Source organism: Scyliorhinus torazame, chromosome 2, assembly GCF_047496885.1.
Source record: "Scyliorhinus torazame isolate Kashiwa2021f chromosome 2, sScyTor2.1, whole genome shotgun sequence".
Taxonomy (NCBI): Eukaryota; Metazoa; Chordata; class Chondrichthyes; order Carcharhiniformes; family Scyliorhinidae; genus Scyliorhinus; species Scyliorhinus torazame.
In genome coordinates, this window is record NC_092708.1 from 403,275,884 (window position 1) to 403,297,706 (window position 21,823).

A 21,823-nucleotide genomic window follows, 5' to 3' on the forward strand; every position below is an offset into this window, starting at 1 on the left:
ACCCTCGCCCTGAGGTGTGGTGACCCTCGGGTTAAATCATCACCAGTCAGCTCCCCCCCTCAAAGGGGAAAGCAGCCGATGGTCATCTGGGACTATGGTGACTTTACTTTACCCAGTTTGGAACAGTCCTGTTTCGGTCTAGACAGAGCTCAGGGACAATCACTGCAGTAACCACAGAAACTCTTCATCAATTGCTTGCTCTTCCTCTACATGTTCCTTCTTCACCAATCGTCTCCTAATCTCACCACCATCTTTCATGATGATGTTTGGCTGGATTCATTTCAAAGCAGCAGATTCAAAACTCAAGGATTCCAAAGGGGCAATCCCTCATTCACTCCCTCCCACCAACACTCCCCTCCCGCCAACGCTCCCCCCGCCCACGCTCCCACGCCCCCCCCGCCCACGCTCCCCCCGCCCACGCCCCCCCGCCCACGCTCCCCCCCCCGCCCACGCCCCCCCCCGCTCCCCCCAGCAAACGCTCCCCCCCCCACGCTCCCTTCCCCGCCCACGCTCCCCCCCCACCCACGCCCCCCCGCCCACGCTCCCCCCCCCCGCCCACGCCCCCCCCGCCCACGCTCCCCCCCAGCAAACGCTCCCCCCCCCGCCAACACTCCCTCCAGAGAAGGTTTCACATTCAACAATTTCTTGTTCCTGATAGTTCCATAGCTGAAGTACCCCATTCCCTCCCTCCAAATTTCCTGTCTTGTCCGTGGTAAATTTGTATAATGCACACCAGGGCCCCGCCCCACCATGTGATCCAGTGCACGGCACAGTTAGAGTATTGGTGATGCAGCTGTCAGAGATAATTCCACAGGAGCCCACATCCGGCTCACTCCCAGTTCCTGCAGGTCAGTGAATCTGAAACATTCGCAATGATCTGGACAGCGTCTTCGGGAGATACCTTGGGTTACATCAATTCTTTAAACGGTGTTCAGCCAGAATGGGCTGGATGGTTTTCCACAGCAGCTCCTGATGGATTGCGATTTCCAAGCTGCCTGAAGAGGTTGAAGACTTTTTCCATTCTTCAATTGCTCAAGGAGTGGATTGTACTCGGTTCCTCACACTGTCTGTCCTCACACTGTCTGTCCTCACACTGTCTGTCCTCACACTGTCTGTCCTCACACTGTCTGTCCTCACAATGCATGTTGGCCGATGTCTGTTTAACAAGTGAATCAGTTGCTGTCGTTCTTGCTTCAGTTCCTCAATCTGTGTTTTCAGCTCCGAATTCATCAGTTCAAGCCTCTCGGATTCCTGTGTGAAGGAAAAGAGCAGACACATCTTCATTTAGATGCACTTTAACATACATGAACATCTCCTCGTACAGAAATGAGCATTTCAAACGCATTGTTAAAACACGTGGAAATTATGTAAATTAAAGCTGGTCGTACCCTGGGCACCTACAGAACTTCTTCAGGATTACAGGAAAAAGATCAAACACAGCAGGTCAGTACACAGCTTTATGCAGTCGGGTCTCTCGGTGATGATGTGATACCAAGGCAGGGGGTTGATAAGAATCAAACTTCTTATGAAAAAATCCTACAAGTTTTCAACTCTTATTTCAGTCTTCGTTGGAATTTAATAACGGAGAGCTTGAAATTTATGAGAAGATCTCAAAGACTCTGCGTTTGGGAGACTCTGGACAGGTTTGTCCCTTGCCCGACGCTGATACCGTAATCAGCGATCGGGCGGAGAATCCCTGCTTACGACCGAGTCGGGGGCAGCGCCTGTTTTCAGAGGCTCCGCCCCCTCAAAAACAGCATCATCAGGGAGTCCGCCTCACCCCGTTGGGACAGGTTCTGGGCGTTACCTGAAGCACTCCCCCGATGCTCCGTCCCTGATGGGCGGAGTTCCGGACGGCGTGGGACACGTGTGCTCTCAGTTTTCGCGAACCCGGTGTGGCGGCAGCGGACTGTGTCCAACGCAGCCACAGTCGGGGGGGGGGAGGCTTCGGCGAGGGCTGGGGGGACTGGTGGGGGTTGGCCCGGGGGTGTCCATGGGGGCACTACCTGGCAGGTGGGGTCCGCGCGCGGCCAGCACTGTGTTGTACGCCATTCGCTGCAGGTCATCACCGTGCGCATGTGCAGTCACAAACCCGGCAATTCTCGGGAAGGCCGTGTGGTTTATGTGGCCTGGCTGCGAGCCCTTCACCGGTCGGAGGATCAGTGCGGGGACGGCACCAAATTTCCCGTCGTAAAACCAGACACATCCTCCAGACAGAGTCTCATAATCAGAGAATCCAGCCCCAGATTTCGAGTACGGCAACGCCATCCTCATTCTCCGTTTCCCATTGTGGGACAGTCCCTCCCGGCCATCCTCATTCTCCGTTTCCCATTGTGGGACAGTCCCTCCCGGCCATCCTCATTCTCCGTTTCCCATTGTGGGACAGTCCCTCGCAGTCATCCTCATTCTCCGTTTCCCATTGTGGGACAGTCCCTCCCGGCCATCCTCATTCTCCGTTTCCCATTGTGGGACAGCCCCTCGCAGTCATCCTCATTCTCCGTTTCCCATTGTGGGACAGTCCCTCCCGGCTATCCACATTCTCCGTTTCCCATTGTGGGACAGTCCCTCCCAGCCATCCTCATTCTCCGTTTCCCATTGTGGGACAGCCCCTCCCAGCCATCCTCATTCTCCGTTTCCCATTGTGGGACAGTCCCTCCCAGCCATCCTCATTCTCCGTTTCCCATTGTGGGACAGCCCCTCGCAGTCATCCTCATTCTCCGTTTCCCATTGTGGGACAGTCCCTCCCAGCCATCCTCATTCTCCGTTTCCCATTGTGGGACAGTCCCTCCCAGCCATCCTCATTCTCCGTTTCCCATTGTGGGACAGTCCCTCCCAGCCATCCTCATTCTCCGTTTCCCATTGTGGGACAGTCCCTCCCGGCCATCCTCATTCTCCGTTTCCCATTGTGGGACAGTCCCTCCCGGCCATCCTCATTCTCCGTTTCCCATTGTGGGACAGTCCCTCGCAGTCATCCTCATTCTCCGTTTCCCATTGTGGGACAGTCCCTCCCAGCCATCCTCATTCTCCGTTTCCCATTGTGGGACAGTCCCTCGCAGTCATCCACATTCTCCGTTTCCCATTGTGGGACAGCCCCTCCCAGCCATCCTCATTCCCCGTTTCCCATTGTGGGACAGTCCCTCGCAGTCATCCTCATTCTCCGTTTCCCATTGTGGGACAGTCCCTCGCAGCCATCCTCATTCTCCGTTTCCCATTGTGGGACAGTCCCTCGCAGTCATCCACATTCTCCGTTTCCCATTGTGGGACAGCCCCTCGCAGTCATCCTCATTCTCCGTTTCCCATTGTGGGACAGTCCCTCGCAGTCATCCTCATTCTCCGTTTCCCATTGTGGGACAGCCCCTCCCGGCCATCCTCATTCTCCGTTTCCCATTGTGGGACAGCCCCTCGCAGTCATCCGCATTCTCCGTTTCCCATTGTGGGACAGCCCCTCGCAGTCATCCGCATTCTCCGTTTCCCATTGTGGGACAGTCCCTCGCAGTCATCCTCATTCTCCGTTTCCCATTGTGGGACAGTCCCTCGCAGTCATCCTCATTCTCCGTTTCCCATTGTGGGACAGTCCCTCGCAGTCATCCTCATTCTCCGTTTCCCATTGTGGGACAGCCCCTCCCAGCCATCCTCATTCTCCGTTTCCCATTGTGGGACAGTCCCTCGCAGCCATCCTCATTCTCCGTTTCCCATTGTGGGACAGTCCCTCCCGGCCATCCACATTCTCCGTTTCCCATTGTGGGACAGTCCCTCGCAGTCATCCTCATTCTCCGTTTCCCATTGTGGGACAGTCCCTCGCAGCCATCCGCATTCTCCGTTTCCCATTGTGGGACAGTCCCTCCCAGCCATCCTCATTCTCCGTTTCCCATTGTGGGACAGTCCCTCGCAGTCATCCACATTCTCCGTTTCCCATTGTGGGACAGCCCCTCCCAGCCATCCTCATTCCCCGTTTCCCATTGTGGGACAGTCCCTCGCAGTCATCCTCATTCTCCGTTTCCCATTGTGGGACAGTCCCTCGCAGCCATCCTCATTCTCCGTTTCCCATTGTGGGACAGTCCCTCGCAGTCATCCACATTCTCCGTTTCCCATTGTGGGACAGCCCCTCGCAGTCATCCTCATTCTCCGTTTCCCATTGTGGGACAGTCCCTCGCAGTCATCCTCATTCTCCGTTTCCCATTGTGGGACAGCCCCTCCCGGCCATCCTCATTCTCCGTTTCCCATTGTGGGACAGCCCCTCGCAGTCATCCGCATTCTCCGTTTCCCATTGTGGGACAGCCCCTCGCAGTCATCCGCATTCTCCGTTTCCCATTGTGGGACAGTCCCTCGCAGTCATCCTCATTCTCCGTTTCCCATTGTGGGACAGTCCCTCGCAGTCATCCTCATTCTCCGTTTCCCATTGTGGGACAGCCCCTCCCAGCCATCCTCATTCTCCGTTTCCCATTGTGGGACAGTCCCTCGCAGCCATCCTCATTCTCCGTTTCCCATTGTGGGACAGTCCCTCCCGGCCATCCACATTCTCCGTTTCCCATTGTGGGACAGTCCCTCGCAGTCATCCTCATTCTCCGTTTCCCATTGTGGGACAGTCCCTCGCAGCCATCCGCATTCTCCGTTTCCCATTGTGGGACAGTCCCTCGCAATCATCCGCATTCTCCGTTTCCCATTGTGGGACAGTCCCTCGCAATCATCCTCATTCTCCGTTTCCCATTGTGGGACAGCCCCTCCCGGCCATCCACATTCTCCGTTTCCCATTGTGGGACAGCCCCTCGCAGTCATCCTCATTCTCCGTTTCCCATTGTGGGACAGTCCCTCGCAATCATCCTCATTCTCCGTTTCCCATTGTGGGACAGTCCCTCCCGGCCATCCTCATTCTCCGTTTCCCATTGTGGGACAGCCCCTCGCAGTCATCCACATTCCCCGTTTCCCATTGTGGGACAGCCCCTCGCAGTCAGCAAACCCCTGGGCTGCTGGCAAAACAGAGAATCCCGACAACAGAGAATTCCGCCCTAACTGTTGATGCCAACGCAAAATTTGTGGACTGCAAGACCTACTCAGGGCAGTCAGGGTGAGTTGGCAGCACTGTGCCCCCAGCCCCGCCCCCAGCACCAACCCCCGTCGCACACGCCCGTAACCACCCCCCCCCCATGCGGAGGGCAGCTGGACCCCCACCCTGCCCCACATGCCGGTACCTATACCGGGTGCCCTGGTCACTGAGGCCATCAGCTACTCACCCTCTGAGCTGCATGTGTCAGACTGTCTAACACTGTCGTCCTCTGTCCCCCCCACCTCCCAGCAGAAGGCCGCGCACAATTGCCGGGTGTGGGAGAAGACAGGAGGGGGACCGCCGGACCTGCGGCCCCTCAGCATGCCCGAGCAGAAGGCCCAGGATGTGGTCAGGGGTCCAGAGAAAAGGGGGGTCACCGAGGTGGAGCACGTGGGCGATGGAGTGAAACCTGGCTGAGTTGCGGTTCGCCATGTTACGTGTGTCAACCACCCCCACCCTCATTCCCACACACCTCCTGGCACACGGTCTAATCATGCATGTTTGCAGGACCTGCTGGTGATGGGGTGGGTCCATCAGGCGTCCCCCGCCCCCAGCCAGTGCCAGAACTGGTGTCCCCCAGACGGCGGACTGACGGGGGTTAGCGGAACACCAGCCCTCCGCCTGAGACACTCACTCACCCGGAGCTCACCACAGCCATCTCCAACACCCTCCACCATCCCACAGACACTCACTCACCCGGAGCTCACCACAGCCATCTCCAACACCCTCCACCATCCCACAGACACTCACTCACCCGGAGCTCACCACAGCCATCTCCAACACCCTCCACCATCCCACAGACACTCACCTCAGATGGGCACAAGAGTGAAGAGGCCCCAGGACACTATCGGTACTGCAGGTGGAGGTAGGAACTCCCGAGGGGTCGGAGGGTCAGAGGGTGGACCGACCTCAGAGACGGGTTTCGGGCTTCTGGAACGGACAGTCCCATCGATTGTGGAGATGCAGGTACGGAGCCAGGGACCACAGAAGGGGTTGTTGGCGGGTATCCAGCACCTGCAGGAGCAGGGGGTGGTGCCGAGAATGCGTGCCACCCAGGCCAACACCGCACGGGTGCCGTCTGCGGTGGAGGCAACGGGGGGGGCAAAGGTTTTGGCTGTGGTTCAGCATGACCAAGGCCAGGGGCATTCTGTCCTGGGGGGCCAAGGTCCAGGCCAGGATTGCCGCATCACAGACAGCCCCGTCCCAGAGCCTGGATATCGCAGCGGGGCTCCTGAGCGTGGCCCAGTCACAGCGGGCCATGGCTGCGAACGCGGCATTGCCCAGGCGCTGGCCGACGTGGCAGACACTGGGCGGGATGGTCCAGTCCCAGAGGGCCACGGCCCAGCCAGTGGGTGATGTGGCGCAGTCCCAGGCGGAGCTAGTCCACTCCCTCGCTTCCATGGCCCCTGAGCATTCAGACCCTGGCTGAAATCAGAGCGGGCCTCCAAACTGGCAGCACCACTTGGAGGGGGGGCCTCGGCGGTTGGCTCCACTCACCCCCCCGTCCCATGGAGTAGCCCAGGGGCCATCGGGCACCCCGAGGGAGGAGGAGGTGATGGGGCCGTGCCGGTGCCCCCCGCAGGGAAGATGTCAGAACACCGCAGCACCCCCCCCCCCCCCCCCACCCCCCGAGATGCACGCCAATGGGATCCAGGTCACAGGGCGGGAATCACAGCAGGCCGCCTCCACTCCTGATGTACCGCCTGGGTTTCCACCTGGATGTAGTATTAGGGCCCATAAGGCCAGAAGGTTAGATACCAGTTAAGTTGGCACGGGGTGCAGGGCACAGTTTAGTTATAGGGGCTAGGGCATAAATCTGCCTAATATTTGTTCACATTAAACACCTGCTCACACCGTTACAATCTGTCTCGGTGCTCTGTCCAATGGGTGTGGGGGCTAGGCTGGTCTGGGCTGGCCAGAGAGGGGGGGGGGTGCAGTGGGAATGGGCGGATGTTGTGGGTGGCCCGGGACCCTCAGGGCTGCGGCGATCAGCAGCAAGGCCACCATTGCTGGTTGAATTCCAATATCTGCAGGGGGTGAATGGCGGTGCGTACTTCCCCCATGTCCAACCAGGTCCAGCGGGCTACACGGTGGCCACGGTAGGCACTGCGGGCTCTGCCCCCACATGTTCCCCCCCCCCCATCTCCGCACCCCTTGCCCTGTCGATGCCCAGCACCATGGGGGCCACTGCCCTAGCACCTGTACCTGATGCCATGGTACCATCGGCTGGCACTGCCCTCACCAGCGCTATGCACTGCGGTCCCTGTCGGGGCTACTGTGAGCGTTGTCCTGGGTGGGCCACCGGCATGTGCCAGCCAGTTTGGGGGGGGGGGGGGGGGTGGGGGGGGGGGGGGGCGCCCATATGGCTGGTGTCACTCTGCAGAGCCAGGGTTAGGGTGGGGTGCGCAACAAGATGGCCGTGGCAAGAACAAAGAACAAAGAAAATTACAGCACAGGAACAGGCCCTTCGGCCCTCCCAGCCTGCGCCAATCCGGATCCTTTATCGAAACCCGTCGCCTATTTTCCAAGGATCTACTTCCCTCTGTTCCCCGCCTGTTCATATATCTGTCGAGGTGCATCTTAAATGATGCTATCGTGCCCGCCACTACCACCTCCGCTGGCAAAGCGTTCCAGGCACCCACCACCCTCTGCGTAAAAAACTTTCCACGCACATTTCCCTTAAACTTTCCCCCTCTCACCTTGAAATCGTGACCCTTGTAATTGACACCCCCACTCTTGGAAAAAGCTTGTTGCTATCCACCCTGTCCATACCTCTCATCATTTTGTAGACCTCAATCAGGTTCCCCCTCAACCTCCGTCTTTCCAACGAAAACAATCCTAATCTACTCAACCTTTCTTCATAGCTAGCACCCTACATACCAGGCAACATCCTGGTGAACCTCCTCTGCACCCTCTCTAAAGCATCCACATCCCTCTGGTAATGTGGCGACCAGAACTGCACGCAGTATTCCAAATGTGGCTTAACCAAAGTCCTATACAACTGTAACATGACCTGCCGACTCTTGTACTCAATACCCCGTTCGATGAAGGCAAGCATGCTGTATGCCTTCTTGACCACTCTATCGACCTGCGTTGCCACCTTCAGGGTACAATGGACCTGAACTCCCAGATCTCTCTGTACATCAATTTTCCCCAGGACTCTTCCATTGACCGTATAGTCCGCTCTTGAATTAGATCTTCCAAAATGCATCACCTCGCATTTGCCTGGATTGAACTCCATCTGCCATTTCTCTGCCCAGCTCTCCAATCTATCTATATTTTGCTGTATTCTCTGACAGTCCTCCTCGCTATCTGCAACTCCACCAATCTTAGTATCATCTGCAAACTTGCTAATCAGACCATCTACACCTTCGTCCAGATCATTTATGTATATCACAAACAACAGTGGTCCGAGCACGATCCCTGTGGAACACCACTAGTCACCTTTCTCCATTTTGAGACACTCCCTTCCACCACTACTCTCTGTCTCCTGTTGCCCAGCCAGTTCTTTATCCATCTTTGTTCATCGTGGCTGGAGACTTCAACAAGGCCAACCTCAAGAGTGTACTGCCAAAATTTCACCAGCACATCTCCTGTCCCATCAGAGGCGACAACACTCTTGACCACTGCTACTCAAAAATCAAGGGCGCCTACCGTTCCATCCCCCGACCGCACTTTGGGAAATCAGACCATAAGACGGTGCTCCTTCTCCCAGCATACAAGCAGAAACTCAAGCGGGAGAATCCAGCTAAGAAGGTTGTGCAGTGCTGGTCCGAGGATCTTACGTGATTGCTAAGAGACAGTGGACTGGTCCATATTTAAGAACTCAGCGACCAACTTAAATGAGTATGCCACCACCGTCACAGACTTCATCAGCAAATGTGTGGACGACTGCGTGCCAAAGAAAGCAGTACGTGCGTTCCCCAACCGGAAACCATGGCTCAATCGCGAGATTGACTCCCTACTGAAGGACAGATCTGAGGCGTTCAAGGCAGACGACCCTGACCTATACAAGAAATCCAGGTACAACCTCCGCAAAGCCATCCGAGATGCCAAGAGAGAATATCAAACCAAGCTAGAGTCACAGACAGACTCTCGGCGGTTGTGGCAAGGACTAAACAACATAACGGGCTATAAAGCGAAGCCGAGCAGTATTTCCGACAGCAGCGCACCCCTCCCCGATGAACTCAATGCATTCTATGCTCGGTTCGAGCAGGTAACCAACAATCCGCTGTCGAGTGCCCCAGCAGCCCATAATTCACCCATACCCACCATCACAGCTTCCGAAGTCAGATTGGCCTTCCTGAAAGTGAACCCTCGGAAGGCGGGGCCCAGACGGGATCCCTGGTCGCGCACTCAGAGCCTGCGCGGACCAGCTGGCAGAGGTATTCACGGACATCTTTAACCTGTCCCTACTCCACACCGAGGTCCCCACCTGCTTCAAGAAGACCACCATCATACCAGTACCAAAGAAGAGCCTGCAAACGTGTGCAGATCTATATACCTCCCCCGAGGGGGCGGAGCCAGAGGCAGAGCCCACAAGGGCATCAACATAACACAATACAATGTAATGTAATACAATGGTGAATGGTAGCAGTAATACATTCACCACATTCACCCCCTGTTAAAAATTGAAGTCCAGCGGGGGTGAAGTGGGCTCACAGATTGAGTCTGTCCGGCACCTTGATCGTGCGCTGTGATCGCCTGAGCTCTGTTTTCGCTGTGGGCACGGGTGTTGGACTCGTCACTGTGGGCACGGGTGTTGGACTCGTCGCTGTGGGCACGGGTGTTGATCGCGTCGCTGTGGGCACGGGTGTTGGGCTCGTCGCTGTGGGCATGGGTGTTGAACTCGTCGCTGTGGGCACGGGTGTGTAACTCGTCACTGTGGGCACGGGTGTTGGACTCGTCGCTGTGGGCACGGGTGTTGGGCTCGTCGCTGTGGGCACGGGTGTGGAACTCGTCGCTGTGGGCACGGGTGTTGGACTCGTCGCTGTGGGTACGGGTGTTGATCTCGTCGCTGTGGGCACGGGTGTTGGACTCGTTGCTGTGGGCATGGGTATTGGGCTCGTCGCTGCGGGCACGGGTGTTGAACTCGTCGCTGCGGGCACTGGTGTTGATCTCGTCGCTGCGGGCACGGGTATTGGACTCGTCGCTGCGGGCACGGGTGTTGATCTCGTCGCTGTGGGCACGGGTGTTGATCTCGTCGCTGCGGGCACGGGTGTTGGACACGTCGCTGAGGGCACGGGCTTTGGACACGTCGCTGTGGGCACGGGTGTTGATCTCGTCGCTGTGGGCACGGGTGTTGAACTCGTCGCTGTGGGCACGGGTGTTGAACTCGTCACTGTGGGCACGGGTGTTGATCTCGTCGCTGCGGGCACGGGTGTTGATCTCGTCGCTGTGGGCACGGGTGTTGAACTCGTCGCTGTGGGCACGGGTGTTGAACTCGTCACTGTGGGCACGGGTGTTGATCTCGTCGCTGTGGGCACGGGTGTTGATCTCGTCGCTGTGGGCACGGGTGTTGGACACGTCGCTGCGGGCACGGGTGTTGGACACGTCGCTGTGGGCACGTATGTTGGGCACGTCGCTGTGGGCACGGGTGTTGATCGCGTCGCTGTGGGCATGGGTGGTGGGCTCGTCGCTGCGGGCACGGGTGTTGAACTCGTCGCTGTGGGCACTGATGTTGATGTCGTCGCTGCGGGCACGGGTATTGGGCTCGTCGCTGCGGGCACGGGTGTTGATCTCGTCGCTGCGGGCACGGGTGTTGGACACGTCGCTGTGGGCACAGTTTTGATCTCGTCGCTGTGGGCACGGGTATTGGACTCGTCGCTGTGGGCACGGGTGTTGATCTCGTCGCTGTGGGCACGTGTGTTGGACACATCGCTGTGGGAAAGGGTGTTGATCTCGTCGCTGTGGGCACGTGTGTTGGACACGTCGCTGTGGGCACGGGTGTTGAACTCGTCGCTGTGGGCACGGGTGTTGAACTCGTCGCTGTGGGCACGTGTGTTGGACACATCGCTGTGGGCATGGGTGTTGGACACGTCGCTGTGGGCACGGGTGTTGGACTCGTCGCTGAGGGCACGGGTGTTGGACTCGTCGCTGTGGGCACGGGTGTTGGACTCGTCGCTGTGGGCACGGGTGATGGACTCGTCGCTGTGGGCACGGGTGTTGATCTCGTCGCTGTGGGCACGGGTGATGAACTCGTCGCTGTGGGCGCGGGTGATGGACTCATCGCTGTGGGCACGGGTGTTGATCTCGTCGCGAGGGGCACGGGTGTTGAACTCGTCGCTGTGGGCACGGGTGTTGAACTCATGGCTGTGGGGACGGGCGTTGGACTCGTCGCCGCGGGCACGGGTGTTGAACCCGTCGCTGTGGGCACGGGCGTTGGACTTGTCGCTGTGGGCCCGGGTGTTGGACTCGTCGCTGCGGGCACGGAACTCGTCGCTGTGGGCACGGGTGTTGATCTCGTCGCTGTGGGCACGGGTGTTGGCCTCGTCGCTGCGGGCACGGGTGTTGGACTCGTCGCTGTGAGCACGGGTGATGAACTCGTAGCTGTGGGCACGGGTGTTGGCCTCGTCGCTGCGGGCACGGGTGTTGGACTCGTCGCTGTGAGCACGGGTGTTGAACTCGCTGTGGGCACGGGTGATGGACTCGTCGCTGTGGGCACGGGTGTTGAACTCGTCGCTGTGGGCACGGGTGCTGAACTTGTCGCTGTGGGCACAGGTGTTGGACTCGCCGCTGTGGGCACGGGTGTTGAACTCGTCGCCGTGGGCACGGGTGTTGAACTCGTCGTTGTGGGCACGGGTGTTGGACTTGTCGCCCCGGGCACGGGTGTTGAACTCGTCGCTGTGGGCACGGGTGTTGAACTCGTCACTGTGAGCACGGGTGTTGAACTCGTCGCTGTGGGCACGGGTGTTGAACTCGTCGCTGTGGGCACGGGTGTTGAACTCGTCGTTGCGGGCACGGGTGTTGAACTCGTCGCTGTGGGCACGGGTGTTGGACTCGTCGCCCCGGGCACGGGTGTTGAACTCGTCGCTGTGGGCACGGGTGTTGGACTCGTCGCTGTGGGCACGGGTGTTGGGCTCGTCGATGTGGGCACGGGTGTTGAACTCGTCGCTGTGGGCATGGGTGTTGGACTCGTCGCTGTGGGCACGGGTGTTGAACTCGTCGCTGTGGGCATGGGTGTTGGACTCGTCGCTGTGGGCACGGGTGTTGGACACGTCGCTGTGGGCACGGGTGTTGGACTCGTCGCTGTGGGCACGGGCGTTGGACACGTCGCTGTGGGCACGGGTGTTGGACTCGTCGCTGTGGGCACGGGCGTTGGACTCGTCGCTGTGGGCACGGGTGTTGGACTCGTCGCTGCGGGCACGGAACTCGTCACTGTGGGCACGGGTGTTGGACACGTCGCTGTGGGCATGGGTGTTGATCTCGTCGCTGTGGGCACGGGTGTTGGACTCGTCGCTGTGGGCACGGGTGTTGGACTCGTCGCTGTGAGCACGGGTGATGAACTCGTCGCTGTGGGCACGGGTGTTGAACTCGTCGCTGTGGGCACGGGTGTTGAACTCGTCGCTGTGCGCACGGGTGTTGAACTCGTCGATGTGCGCACGGGCGTTGGACTCGTCGCTGTGGGCACAGGTGTTGGACTCGTCGCTGTGGGCACGGGTGTTGTACTCGTCGCTGTGGGCACGGGCGTTGGACTCGTCGCTGTGGGCACGGGTGTTGGACTCGTCGCTGCGGGCACGGAACTCGTCACTGTGGGCACGGGTGTTGGACACGTCGCTGTGGGCACGGGTGTTGAACTCGTCGCTGTGGGCACGGGTTTTGGACTCGTCGCTGTGGGCACGGGTGTTGAACTCGTCACTGTGGGCACGGGTGATGGACTCGCTGTGGGCACGGGTGTTGATCTCGTCGCTAGGGGCACGGGTGTTGGACTCGTCGCTGTGGGCACGGGTGTTGGACTCGTCGATGTGGGCACGGGCGTTGGACTCGTCGCTGTGGGCACGGGCGTTGAAATCGTCGCTGTGGGCACGGGCGTTGGACTCGTCGCTGCGGGCACGGGTGTTGGACTCGTCGCTGCGGGCACGGGTGTTGGGCTCGTCGATGTGGGCACGGGTGTTGAACTCGTCGCTGTGGGCATGGGTGTTGGACTCGTCGCTGTGGGCACGGGTGTTGAACTCGTCGCTGTGGGCATGGGTGTTGGACTCGTCGCTGTGGGCACGGGTGTTGGACACGTCGCTGTGGGCACGGGTGTTGGACTCGTCGCTGTGGGCACGGGCGTTGGACACGTCGCTGTGGGCACGGGTGTTGGACTCGTCGCTGTGGGCACGGGCGTTGGACTCGTCGCTGTGGGCACGGGTGTTGGACTCGTCGCTGCGGGCACGGAACTCGTCACTGTGGGCACGGGTGTTGGACACGTCGCTGTGGGCATGGGTGTTGATCTCGTCGCTGTGGGCACGGGTGTTGGACTCGTCGCTGTGGGCACGGGTGTTGGACTCGTCGATGTGGGCACGGGCGTTGGACTCGTCGCTGTGGGCACGGGCGTTGGACTCATCGCTGTGGGCACGGGCGTTGAAATCGTCGCTGCGGGCACGGGTATGGAACTCGTCACTGTGGGCACGGGTGTTGGACTTGTCGCTGTGGGCACGGGTGATGGACTCGTCGCTGTGGGCACGGGTGTTGAACTCGTCGCTGTGGGCACGTGTGTTGAACCCGTCGCTGTGAGACGGGTGTTGAACTCGTCGCTGTGGTCACGGGCGTTGGACTGGTCGCTGTGGGCACGGGTGTTGAACTCGTCGCTGTGGGCACGGGTGTTGAACTCATGGCTGTGGGCACGGGCGTTGGACTCGTCGCTGCGGGCACGGGTGTTGGACTCGTCGCTGTGGGCACGGGTGTTGGACTCGTCGCTGTGGGCACGGGCGTTGAACTCGTCGCTGTGGGCACGGGTGTTGAACTCGCCGCTGTGAGCACGGGTGTTGATCTCGTCGCTAGGGGCACGGGTGTTGAACTCGTCGCTGTGGGCACGGGTGTTGATCTCGTCGCTGTGAGCACGGGTGTTGATCTCGTCGCTAGGGGCACGGGTGTTGAACTCGTCGCTGTGGGCACGGGTGATGGACTCGTCGCTGTGGGGACGGGTGTTGAACTCGTCGCTGTGGGCACGGGTGTTGAACTCGTCGCTGTGGGCACGGGCGTTGGACTGGTCGCTGTGGGCACGGGTGTTGAATTCGTCGCTGTGGGCACGGGTGTTGAACTCATGGCTGTGGGCACGGGCGTTGGACTCGTCGCTGTGGGCACGGGTGTTGAACTCGTCGCTGTGGGCACGGGCGTCGGACTCGTCGCTGCGGGCACGGGTGTTGAACTCGTCGCTGTGTGCACGGGTGTTGGGCTCGTCGCTGTGGGCACGGGTGTTGGACACGTCGCTGTGGGCACGGGTGTTGAACGCGTCGCTGTGGGCACGGGTGTTGGACTCGTCGCTGTGGGCACGGGCGTTGGACACGTCGCTGTGGGCACGGGTGTTGGACTCGTCGCTGTGGGCACGGGCGTTGGACTCGTCGCTGTGGGCACGGGTGTTGGACTCGTCGCTGCGGGCACGGAACTCGTCACTGTGGGCACGGGTGTTGGACACGTCGCTGTGGGCATGGGTGTTGATCTCGTCGCTGTGGGCACGGGTGTTGGACTCGTCGCTGTGGGCACGGGTGTTGGACTCGTCGATGTGGGCACGGGCGTTGGACTCGTCGCTGTGGGCACGGGCGTTGGACTCATCGCTGTGGGCACGGGCGTTGAAATCGTCGCTGCGGGCACGGGTATGGAACTCGTCACTGTGGGCACGGGTGTTGGACTTGTCGCTGTGGGCACGGGTGATGGACTCGTCGCTGTGGGCACGGGTGTTGAACTCGTCGCTGTGGGCACGGGTGTTGAACTCGTCGCTGTGGGCACGGGTGTTGAACTCGTCGCTGTGTGCACGGGTGTTGGGCTCGTCGCTGTGGGCACGGGTGTTGGACACGTCGCTGTGGGCACGGGTGTTGAACGCGTCGCTGTGGGCACGGGTGTTGGACTCGTCGCTGTGGGCACGGGCGTTGGACACGTCGCTGTGGGCACGGGTGTTGGACTCGTCGCTGTGGGCACGGGCGTTGGACTCGTCGCTGTGGGCACGGGTGTTGGACTCGTCGCTGCGGGCACGGAACTCGTCACTGTGGGCACGGGTGTTGGACACGTCGCTGTGGGCATGGGTGTTGATCTCGTCGCTGTGGGCACGGGTGTTGGACTCGTCGCTGTGGGCACGGGTGTTGGACTCGTCGATGTGGGCACGGGCGTTGGACTCGTCGCTGTGGGCACGGGCGTTGGACTCATCGCTGTGGGCACGGGCGTTGAAATCGTCGCTGCGGGCACGGGTATGGAACTCGTCACTGTGGGCACGGGTGTTGGACTTGTCGCTGTGGGCACGGGTGATGGACTCGTCGCTGTGGGCACGGGTGTTGAACTCGTCGCTGTGGGCACGGGTGTTGAACTCGTCGCTGTGAGACGGGTGTTGAACTCGTCGCTGTGGGCACGGGCGTTGGACTGGTCGCTGTGGGCACGGGTGTTGAACTCGTCGCTGTGGGCACGGGTGTTGAACTCATGGCTGTGGGCACGGGCGTTGGACTCGTCGCTGCGGGCACGGGTGTTGAACTCGTCGCTGTGGGCACGGGTGTTGAACTCATGGCTGTGGGCACGGGCGTTGAACTCGTCGCTGTGGGCACGGGTGTTGAACTCGTCGCTGTGGGCACGGGTGATGGACTCGTCGCTGCGGGCACGGGCGTTGGACTCGTCGCTGCGGGCACGGGTGTTGGACTCGTCGCTGTGGGCACGGGTGTTGGACTCGTCGCTGTGGGCACGGGTGTTGAACTCGCCGCTGTGAGCACGGGTGTTGATCTCGTCGCTAGGGGCACGGGTGTTGAACTCGTCGCTGTGGGCATGGGTGTTGGGCTCGTCGCTGTGGGCACGGGTGTTGAACTCGTCGCTGTGGGCATGGGTGATGGACTCGTCGCTGTGGGGACGGGTGTTTTTATCTCGTCGCGGTGAGACGGGTGTTGAACTCGTCGCTGTGGGCACGGGCGTTGGACTGGTCGCTGTGGGCACGGGTGTTGAATTCGTCGCTGTGGGCACGGGTGTTGAACTCATGGCTGTGGGCACGGGCGTTGGACTCGTCGCTGTGGGCACGGGTGTTGAACTCGTCGCTGTGGGCACGGGCGTTGGACTCGTCGCTGCGGGCACGGGTGTTGAACTCGTCGCTGTGTGCACGGGTGTTGGGCTCGTCGCTGTGGGCACGGGTGTTGAACGCGTCGCTGTGGGCACGGGTGTTGAACGCGTCGCTGCGGGCACGGGTGTTGAACTCGTCGCTGCGGGCACGGGTGTTGAACTCGTCGCTGTGGGCACGGGTGTTGGACTCGTCGCCCCGGGCACGTGTGTTGGACTCGTCGCTGTGAGCACGGGTGTTGGACTCGTCGCTGTGGGCACGGGTGTTGGACTCGTCGCTGTGGGCACGGGTGTTGGACTCGTTGCTGTGAGCACGGGTGATGAACTCGTCGCTGTGGGCACGGGTGTTGGACTCGTCGCTGTGGGCACGGGTGTGGGACTCGTCGCTGTGGGCACGGGAGTTGATCTCGTCGCTGTGGGCACGGGTGTCGGACTCGTCGCTGTGGGCACGGGTATTGGACTCGTCGCTGTGGGCACGGGTGTTGGACACGTCGCTGTGGGCACGGGTGTTGAACTTGTCGCTGTGGGCACGGGTGTTGGACACGTCGCTGTGGGCACGGGTGTTGGACTCGTCGCTGTGGGCACGGGTGTTGGACTCGTCGCTGGGGGCATGGGTGTGGGACTCGTCGCTGTGGGCACGGGTGTTGATCTCGTCGCTGTGGGCACGGGTGTGGGACTCGTCGCTGTGGGCACGGGTGTTGATCTAGTCGCTGTGGGCACGGGTGTTGAACTCGTCGCTGTGGGCACGGGTGTTGAACTCGTCGCTGTGGGCACGGGTGTTGGGCTCGTCGCTGTGGGCATGGGTGTTGAACTCGTCGCTGTGGGCACGGGTGTTGGACTCGTCGCTGTGGGCACGGGTGTTAGACTCGTCGCTGTGAGCACGGGTGTTGGACTCGTCGCTGTGGGCACGAGTGTTGAACTCGTCGCTGTGGGCACGGGTGTGGGACTCGTCGCTGTGGGCACGGGTGTTGATCTCGTCGCTGTGGGCACGGGTGTGGGACTCGTCGCTGTGGGCACGGGTGTTGATCTCGTCGCTGTGGGCACGGGTGTTGAACTCGTCGCTGTGGGCACGGGTGTTGAACTCGTCGCTGTGGGCACGGGTGTTGGACTCGTCGCTGTGGGCACGGGTGATGGACTCGTCGCTGTGGGCAAGGGTATTGGACTCATCGCTGTGGGCACGGGTGTTGGACTCGTCGCTGCCGTCACGGGTGTTGAACTCGTCGCTGCGGGCACGGGCGTTGATCTCGTCGCTGTGGGCACGGGCGTTGGACTCGCTGTGGGCACGCGTGTTGGACTCGTCGCAGTGGGCACGGGTGTTGGACTCGTCGCTGTGGGCACGGGTGTTGGACTCGTCGCTGTGGGCACGGGTGTTGGACTCGTCGCTGTGGGCACGGGCATTGATCTCGTCGCTGTGGGCACGGGCGTTGGACTCGTCACTGTGGGCACGGGTGTTAATCTCATCGCTGTGGGCACGGGTGTTGGACTCGTCGCTGTGGGCACGGGTGTTGATCTCGTCGCTGTGGGCACGGGTGTTGATCTCGTCGCTGTGGGCACGGGTGTTGGACTTGTCGCTGTGGGCACGGGTGTTGGACTCGTCACTGTGGGCACGGGTGTTGAACTCGTCGCCCCGGGCACGGGTGTTGAACTCGTCGCTGTGGGCTCGGGTGTTGGACACGTCGTTGTGGGCACGGGTGTTGGACTAGTCGCTGTGGGCACGGGTGTTGATCTCGTCGCTGTGAGCACGGGTGTTGATCTCGTCGCTGTGAGCACGGGTGTTGATCTCGTCGCTGCGGGCACGGGTGTTGGACTCGTCGCTGTGAGCACGGGTGATGAACTCGCCGCTGTGGGCACGGGTGTTGATCTCGTCGCTGTGGGCACGGGTGTTGGACTCGTCGCTGTGGGCACAGGTGTTGGAATCGTCGATGTGGGCACGGGTGTTGAACTCGTCGCTGTGGGCACGGGCGTTGGACTGGTCGCGGTGGGCACGGGTGTTGAACTCGTCGCTGTGGGCACAGGTGTTGAACTCATCGCTGTGGGCACGGGTGCTGAACTCGTCGCCGTGGGCACGGGTGTTGAACTCGTCGCTGCGGGCATGGGTGTTGAACTCGTCGCTGTGGGCACGGGTGTTGGACTCGTCGCCCCGGGCACGGGTGTTGAACTCGTCGCTGTGGGCACGGGTGTTGGACTCGTCGCTGTGGGCACGGGTGTTGAACTCGTCGCTGTGGGCACGGGTATTGGACTCGTCGCTGTGGGCACGGGTGTTGAACTCGTCGCTGTGGGCACGGGTGTTGATCTTGTCGCTGTGGGCACGGGTGTTGATCTCGTCGCTATGGGCACGGGTGTTGGACTCGTCGCTGTGAGCACGGGTGATGGACTCGTCGCTGTGGGCACGGGTGTTGGACTCGTCGCTGTGGGCACGGGTGTTGATCTCGTCGCTGTGGGCACGGGTGTTGAACTCGTCGCTGTGGGCACGGGTGTTGAACTCGTCGCTGTGGGCACGGGTGTTGGGCTCGTCGCTGTGGGCATGGGTGTTGAACTCGTCGCTGTGGGCACGGGTGTTGGACTCGTCGCTGTGGGCACGGGTGTTAGACTCGTCGCTGTGAGCACGGGTGTTGGACTCGTCGCTGTGGGCACGAGTGTTGAACTCGTCGCTGTGGGCACGGGTGTGGGACTCGTCGCTGTGGGCACGGGTGTTGATCTCGTCGCTGTGGGCACGGGTGTGGGACTCGTCGCTGTGGGCACGGGTGTTGATCTCGTCGCTGTGGGCACGGGTGTTGAACTCGTCGCTGTGGGCACGGGTGTTGAACTCGTCGCTGTGGGCACGGGTGTTGGACTCGTCGCTGTGGGCACGGGTGATGGACTCGTCGCTGTGGGCAAGGGTATTGGACTCATCGCTGTGGGCACGGGTGTTGGACTCGTCGCTGCCGTCACGGGTGTTGAACTCGTCGCTGCGGGCACGGGCGTTGATCTCGTCGCTGTGGGCACGGGCGTTGGACTCGCTGTGGGCACGCGTGTTGGACTCGTCGCAGTGGGCACGGGTGTTGGACTCGTCGCTGTGGGCACGGGTGTTGGACTCGTCGCTGTGGGCACGGGTGTTGGACTCGTCGCTGTGGGCACGGGCATTGATCTCGTCGCTGTGGGCACGGGCGTTGGACTCGTCACTGTGGGCACGGGTGTTAATCTCATCGCTGTGGGCACGGGTGTTGGACTCGTCGCTGTGGGCACGGGTGTTGATCTCGTCGCTGTGGGCACGGGTGTTGATCTCGTCGCTGTGGGCACGGGTGTTGGACTTGTCGCTGTGGGCACGGGTGTTGGACTCGTCACTGTGGGCACGGGTGTTGAACTCGTCGCCCCGGGCACGGGTGTTGAACTCGTCGCTGTGGGCTCGGGTGTTGGACACGTCGTTGTGGGCACGGGTGTTGGACTAGTCGCTGTGGGCACGGGTGTTGATCTCGTCGCTGTGAGCACGGGTGTTGATCTCGTCGCTGTGAGCACGGGTGTTGATCTCGTCGCTGCGGGCACGGGTGTTGGACTCGTCGCTGTGAGCACGGGTGATGAACTCGCCGCTGTGGGCACGGGTGTTGATCTCGTCGCTGTGGGCACGGGTGTTGGACTCGTCGCTGTGGGCACAGGTGTTGGAATCGTCGATGTGGGCACGGGTGTTGAACTCGTCGCTGTGGGCACGGGCGTTGGACTGGTCGCGGTGGGCACGGGTGTTGAACTCGTCGCTGTGGGCACAGGTGTTGAACTCATCGCTGTGGGCACGGGTGCTGAACTCGTCGCCGTGGGCACGGGTGTTGAACTCGTCGCTGCGGGCATGGGTGTTGAACTCGTCGCTGTGGGCACGGGTGTTGGACTCGTCGCCCCGGGCACGGGTGTTGAACTCGTCGCTGTGGGCACGGGTGTTGGACTCGTCGCTGTGGGCACGGGTGTTGAACTCGTCGCTGTGGGCACGGGTATTGGACTCGTCGCTGTGGGCACGGGTGTTGAACTCGTCGCTGTGGGCACGGGTGTTGATCTTGTCGCTGTGGGCACGGGTGTTGATCTCGTCGCTATGGGCACGGGTGTTGGACTCGTCGCTGTGAGCACGGGTGATGGACTCGTCGCTGTGGGCACGGGTGTTGGACTCGTCGCTGTGGGCACGGGTGTTGGACTCGTCGCTGTGGGCACGGGTGTTGGACTCGTCGCTGTGGGCACGGGTGTTGGACTCGTCGCTGTGGGCACGGGTGTTGGACTCGTCGCTGTGGGCACGGGTGTTGGACTCGTCGCTGTGGGCACGGGTGTTGGACTCGTCGCTGTGGGCACGGGCATTGATCTCGTCGCTGTGGGCACGGGCGTTGGACTCGTCACTGTGGGCACGGGTGTTAATCTCGTCGCTGTGGGCACGGGTGTTGGACTCGTCGCTGTGGGCACGGGTGTTGATCTCGTCGCTGTGGGCACGGGTGTTGATCTCGTCGCTGTGGGCACGGGTGTTGGACTCGTCGCTGTGGGCACGGGTGTTGGACTCGTCACTGTGGGCACGGGTGTTGAACTCGTCGCTGTGGGCACGGGTGTTGGACACGTCACTGTGGGCACGGGTTTTGGACTCGTCGCTGTCGGCACAGGTGTTGAACTCGTCGCTGTGGGCACGGGCGTTGGACTCGCCGCTGTGGGCTCGGGTATTGGACTCGTCGCTGTGGGCACGGGTGTTGAACTCGTTTCTGCGGGCACGGGTGTTGAACTCGTCGCCGTGGGCACTGGTGTTGAACTCGTCGCTGTGGGCACGGGTGTTGGACTCGTCGCCCCGGGCACGGGTGTTGAACTCGTCGCTGTGGGCACGGTGTTGGACTCGTCGCTGTGGGCACGGGTGTTGAACTCGTCGCCCAGGGCACGGGTGTTGAACTCGTCGCTGTGGGCACGGGTGTTGGACTCGTCGCTGTGGGCACGGGTGTTGGACTCGTCGCCGTGGGCACGGGTGTTGAACTCGTCGCTGTGGGCACGGGTGCTGAACTCGTCGCTGTGGGCACGGGTGTTGGACTCGTCGCCGTGGGCACGGGTGTTGGACTCGTCGCCCCGGGCACGGGTGTTGAACTCGTCGCCCCGGGCACGGGTGTTGAACTCGTCGCTGTGGGCACGGGTGTTGGACACGTCGTTGTGGGCACGGGTGTTGGACTAGTCGCTGTGGGCAAGGGTGTTGATCTCGTCGCTGTGAGCACGGGTGTTGATCTCGTCGCTGTGAGCACGGGTGTTGATCTCGTCGCTGCGGGCACGGGTGTTGGACTCGTCGCTGTGAGCACGGGTGATGAACTCGTCGCTGTGGGCACGGGTGTTGATCTCGTCGCTGTGGGCACGGGTGTTGGACTCGTCGCTGTGGGCACAGGTGTTGGAATCGTCGCTGTGGGCACGGGTGTTGAACTCGTCGCTGTGGGCACGGGCGTTGGACTGGTCGCGGTGGGCACGGGTGTTGAACTCGTCGCTGTGGGCACGGGTGTTGAACTCATGGCTGTGGGCACGGGCGTTGAACTCGTCGCTGTGGGCACGGGTGTTGAACTCGTCGCTGTGGGCACGGGT

General features: G+C 61.2%; 1 protein-coding gene across 1 annotated transcript in view; it reads right to left on the reverse strand.

Moving 5' to 3' along the window:
* Positions 1-638: 638 nt before the first annotated feature.
* The window catches only part of LOC140407939 (jun dimerization protein 2-like), a 148,743-nt gene continuing 127,558 nt past the window's right edge, over positions 639-21,823 (reverse strand). Inside the window, exon 3 of the mRNA XM_072495127.1 lies at positions 639-1,251. Within this exon, the coding sequence (XP_072351228.1) occupies positions 1,033-1,251 (219 nt within the window). The 3' untranslated portion in view covers positions 639-1,032. The remainder of the gene's footprint in view (positions 1,252-21,823) is intronic.